The 5616-nt window shown below is 35.2% G+C and overlaps 1 protein-coding gene across 1 annotated transcript; it reads right to left on the bottom strand.

The window, feature by feature from the left end:
- Nucleotides 1-4526: 4526 nt before the first annotated feature.
- LOC108375391 (uncharacterized) lies at nt 4527-5405 on the bottom strand. Its single transcript, XM_017631511.1, has one exon. The coding sequence runs from the start codon at nt 5403-5405 to the stop codon at nt 4527-4529; it is 879 nt and encodes a 292-aa protein (XP_017487000.1).
- Between the last annotated feature and the right edge of the window lie 211 nt (nt 5406-5616).

Consider the following 5616-nt stretch of genomic DNA (forward strand, 5'->3'; position numbering starts at 1 on the left):
CTCTGCTTGCGAATGAAAATGTAGTTCAAGTACGCAAAATTGTTCGCATCGAATTTATAATTAAATATTAACATCGCGCTAATACCGATTGGACAGAAGAACGGAGGGCGTAGTCTAACATGGATCTCAAAAAAGATGCGTCTTCGCGCTACTGAAATCACCAGCAGAAGATGCTGTCAATTCAAGCTCTACATAGGTACATATGTATGGCTGTATATCAACATAGCTGCCGCCACTACCATCGCCGCCACATTCATTGCCATTACGGATCTCCCAGTGACCATAACACGCTTCAAAATGAGGCATCCGCCAGGGGAAGCAAGTGTCAAGCGGTAGGGCGAGTAGTGGATAAAATATTTATGCATTGAACATTCGGAAATAAAAATGCCAATTCTGAAAGGCAATTAATGAAATTTCTTACAAAAAAAAAATCAAAACACATTAAAACAACAAAGTTTCGTACAAAAACATGAGTACGGAAACAAAAAAAGTGCAAAAACATTTGGGCAACATCTGCTTCTCGTAAACGCAAGTAAAACAAGAGCATGCAGCGCAAAATAAGGCATCACAACACGCAACCGCAATTGAAACTTTCAAATGTGGCACTCTTGGACGGACAGACACGGGAAAACACCTCTGTTAATATGTACGTTAGGGTGGTCCAAAAATACATGCGGGGGAATAAAAGTTTAAAATGTTGAGCTCTCTCAACCTAGGACTTTTCGAAATCGAAAAAAAGAATATCTCTATTTTTTTTATAAAAAAATTTACATGTAGAATTGCTTCAAAGCCCATGACGTTTTCCATGAATTTTATATGGGGGAAACCTCGNTCGTAGAAATGGTATAGAATTCTTGAAAATCAATATTTTTCGATCGGAAAACTCTGTTTCTCTTTAGGAGACTTCCATTAACAATACCCAATTGTTTTCTTTATCATTGTTTTTAATAATTTTTTTTTATAGGTCTTTTGAAAACCCCAAAAATGCAACGGGGTAACCCAAAAAAATCTTCAATATTAAAAAATGCTAAAATATACACTCATTATTATTTTTGGAATTCTATTGCAGAGAAACAGAGTTTTCCGATCGAAAGATATTAATTTTCGAGAATTCTATACCATTTCAACGATAAGTGTTTTCCCCTATATAAAATACATAGAAAAGTTCACGAGTTTTGCGGCAGTTATAAATATAATTTTCTTTTTTAACAAATAACTACGCGTATTCTTTTTCTCTATTTAAAAAAATCCCAGAGGTGAGAGCTTAACATTTTAAATTGTTTTTCGACCACCCCAATGTACATACGTACATAAGTATGCACATTTTCATTCTTTTTTTTGTTTTAGTTTCAATTGGCAATGGTAAACACACGGCAGACAATCGAGATTTATTTTAATTAGCTTGCTAGAGTAGTTAATTATTTACTTTCATAATTTGTTTTGCTTTTATTTTTTCCATAATTAAGTAATGTGTGGTATTTTTTCGACTTAAAAATTTTGGTATTTTAGCAATTCCGCATGTAAATAAATAAATGAATATTACACTTTCACATTTTTAGTGTTTGACAGAAATTCTGCTCCAAATGGAGGGCCTACAAATGTTATGCCATCGCCGAATAGCAAATGGTTTCTATAAGAAGCTTTTTTATGGCAGAAATACAGCCACTATTTTGCTGTTGCTTCTGGTAGCTAAAGTGTCAAAAACTGTTCAGATTTTTTTTTATTGTAAATCAAAGTGTGCAATGTTAAATAAAAAAAATATAAATTAAATTTGGAAAAAAAAGTTGGTGCGACTTTCTTTGTTAGTAAATTAGTTTGCATCTTGCTGCATTTATGCATCATTTGCAAAGCCCAGTAATTAGCGTTTTTGCTGCTGAATTACACAGAGGGAAATAATGCATAGCAAAAATGAGTATTTTATGTTTGATTTTCGTTTAAAAATTTTCGTATTTTAAAATAATGTTTTCCAAGGCGAATTTTTATAAGGTGGTGTTGTTGATGGTGAGTGGCGTTTGATTGTCAAAATTTTGTATTTCGCTAGTGAGTGAGTGAAAAGGGAGAGTGTTTGTATTTTTTGTCACCTTTTTCATTCTGGGAAGAATAGCTGAAATTTGACCGCTGAAAGCAAAAACAAAATACCAGTAATTGTTGTATTTATAGAATCAATACCACCTTATATGAATTCGCCTTGATATTTTCATACAAAAATTAAGCACGCAGGAACATATGTATGTATACATTTAATTGTTTACAGCTGAGTATTTATGTATATGTACTAGCTCTCCTACCATATAATAAATAATAAATAAATGGGTTTAAAACCTACTTTTTTATTAAAAGTGACGTTTTTATTTTTTCTCACTGACTTCAGGATTTATTTTTCAGGACTTTGTAATTTTAATGATATGATTAATTCCAAAAATTATTTAAAAAATTCAATGAAACGTAGAATAAAAATATGTGTACCAAATGAAAGAGGAAATTTCTTAAGAATTAAAAAAAAATAAAAATTTCGATTCACAAGGACGAATAGGTAATTTTTTAAGCTAATAAAGTTATAAGGACAAAATTCGGGGATGTTATCGAGTTTTTAAGTCCTTAACATAAACTTTTCAAAAAAATAATAATTGCAAAACTTTAAGGATACAATTTTAAAAGAACATTTTCAATACTTACCCGTCCTTAAGCACCAAAAAATTGAATCTACTTAAATTCTACAGAATTTTCTCTTTAATTTGGTTCCTATACTTTTTCTCTAAGCAAATTTCAGTGAATTTTTTAGATAATTTTTATTATTTTTTTTATTACTAACATCAGAGTGAAAAACTCAAAAGGCAATTTTACTATATTTGGCCCATGGTTTCGCGAATATATTGATTGTTGTGCGTAAAATTTTCTATCGCACGTTGTTATATGTACACATATTGAGCTAGATATTTATAAAAAAATATTAATTATTAAATAAAAAAAAAAAGAAATGTAGCCACCACTTGTCAAGAGAAGGAGTTTCTATTATTGCCATCAGTGCAAATTACAAATCCCGAAAATCCCGAGATTATTTGCTAAGAATTCCGCGATTTTCGGAACCTAAAAAAGTCCGGGATCCCGAAATTAACATTCCTAGTAACGACTCGACGAAATGCCCATAAAAGGATTGATCTTTTTGTTTTATTAATTTCTTGCGCATATCAAACAATATCCGAAACATGTCAACTATAATTAAATTAGTTCCTTCTTAATTTTTACACTACAGTTTAAGGAAGTTCCGACGTTACGTACGAACCTTAAAAAAATACTAAAGTATTTTCACAAAATACATGAAGAATAATTATCGAACACCAAGTTACCGACCAGTGAGATGACCACTATTACAAATTTGTATGCTCGGAATTGAAAATTCAGTACAAATCAGAACAAATTTTGAAAAAAAACCAGGACATTAGGGTACTGATTGAAGACATGAATAAAATCAGTACGAGAGTTGAAAAATAACTACTGTAATGATAAATCAGTACATCTGGCAACGGTAGACACACGTCACTGTTGGCAGTCATAACTTTGAAGGAGTGAAGGACTCTTTTTATTTAGGATCCACCTTAAACACCATAAATAATGTCAGTCTGGAGATAAAGCGAAGAATAACTCTTGCCAACAGCTGCTACTTTGCGCTCGGTAGGCAATTGAAAAGCGGAGCCCTCTCTCGACGAACAAAAGTAACGTCCTTTTATATAGCGCAGAAACATGGACGATGTCTAACAAAGATGAGATGGTTTTGGGGGCTTTCGGGAGAGCTATTCTTCGCAAGATCTATGGGCCGTTCGGAATGTTGAATTGTACGAGCTTTTTAACGACATGAACATAACTAGGCGCATAAAAATACAACGATTGCGCTGCCTTGGACATATTGTACGCATGGATGATGACACTTCTGTGAAAAGATCCTTCGGCTCCGCACCCATGGGTGGACAACGAAAGCAATGGGCGCTCACGAACACAATGGAAAGACCAAGTGCATTCCCTCCCCGCGCATTTACAAATATGCGACGCCTTCGCCAAAAATTTTAAAATGCAAGAATACCATCTAGCGCCCTCTTCGCTAGACGGAGGCGGTTGGCATTCAAACGGTTGAGATAAATAAGCCTTTGTTCCGAACAATCAACTTACGGACATATGTTTAGCCAAGGTCAACACCCATACCACATTGGTGTTTTGTAGTCGATATATAAAATGCAGTTTCTTGTGTTTGTTTACCCTTGCTGCGCAGCAATTAATCTATAACAGCCTGTTTTCGATCAATAAAGATCACTTTGAAATAAATGATCGCTGACAATCAACACAATAGCAACGCATTAGGAATTAAAATCTGTTTCTCATTGTTTTTGCACATCAATTAAATATGCAGACCATTATTTCACATACTCACATTCACTTCTTCAATTTAAAATCTAAATATTTCGACAATACAAATACATACATATTTACTCAAACAACAACAGTGCAGCACAGCTATCACATCAGATCCACAATCATTTATTTTGTAACTCGCAAATGATGCGTTGTATTTCGTGTTCATCGCTGATGTTCACCTTGCCCGAACCCACCTTGCTAATGAATGCCTCCATAATGAAAGGAAGCCGCTGCTTGGCGCTCAGCCGGTGCCACATGATCAGCGTGCGTTCCAGTTGCCGCTTGGCACTGCGTTTATTTGATTTCTTATCGACCACGTAAAAGCGTTTGAAGTTCTCGAAAGGATCCTCACAGAGTATCTCATTAGAGAGCGCAGCCCAATAGAAAGGTAATTTCTGCCAACTCTTCAAATCCCACCAATTCGGAAACTTTCCACAGGGATTGTTGCGCATGTGCAAATTTAGTGTCTCCCACAATTTTGTTGCACGCTCTTCAATACACTGCAGCTCCAGTAAAGTTGAAGACGAGCATTTATCAGCAATTTTCGAAACCACCTGCTTGCAGACCGCCTCGCAGGGACACTCGTTTGCGTCTGCCATTTCTTCTTCATAATTCTCATCACGCTGTGGCTCGGCTTTCAGGTTATCCAGCAAAGACTCACTCTCAGTCATACAGTCATCGGAGCTCACCTCCTTCTGCCTTGACTCTCTTCTACATTCATTATCTTCCTCCGACTGCCCCAATTCCGCGCAAAACTCCGCCCACTGGTTATCTTCATCATCGTCGAAGCACTCATCTCCGTCGTATTGCATCAGTTCGTCGCCATTTGTGATTTGTGGTCGCGGCTCGTAGACATTTGAAATGCAATTCTCCACCGATTCTGTGAAGTGTGGCGTTGAAGCGCTCATGCAACAAAGACAACAGTCGCTGCCCTTTCCGAAAATTTTGGCCACATCGAATTGCAGAAAATACAAAATATGTTCGATAATCACGTCCATCGTGGCACTCAAATTTTGATATCGCAGGAAGTTTTAATTATTGGCACTCAAAAAGAGTTGAGCATTCAGTTAGTACGTTCACTTTTTATTTTATTATATTTTGCACTTATTATAATTTTTATTTTTGCTTATTTGCTTTAATGTTTGTCGAATGAAGAACCTCTTGAAAGTTCGCATTTTTTGATTTGAAATATAAATTGTGACAAAAGTG

This window comes from Rhagoletis zephyria, unplaced genomic scaffold (genome assembly GCF_001687245.7).
Source record: "Rhagoletis zephyria isolate East Lansing unplaced genomic scaffold, Rhagoletis_zephyria_1.1 Rzeph_scaffold_08860, whole genome shotgun sequence".
Classification (NCBI taxonomy): Eukaryota; Metazoa; Arthropoda; class Insecta; order Diptera; family Tephritidae; genus Rhagoletis; species Rhagoletis zephyria.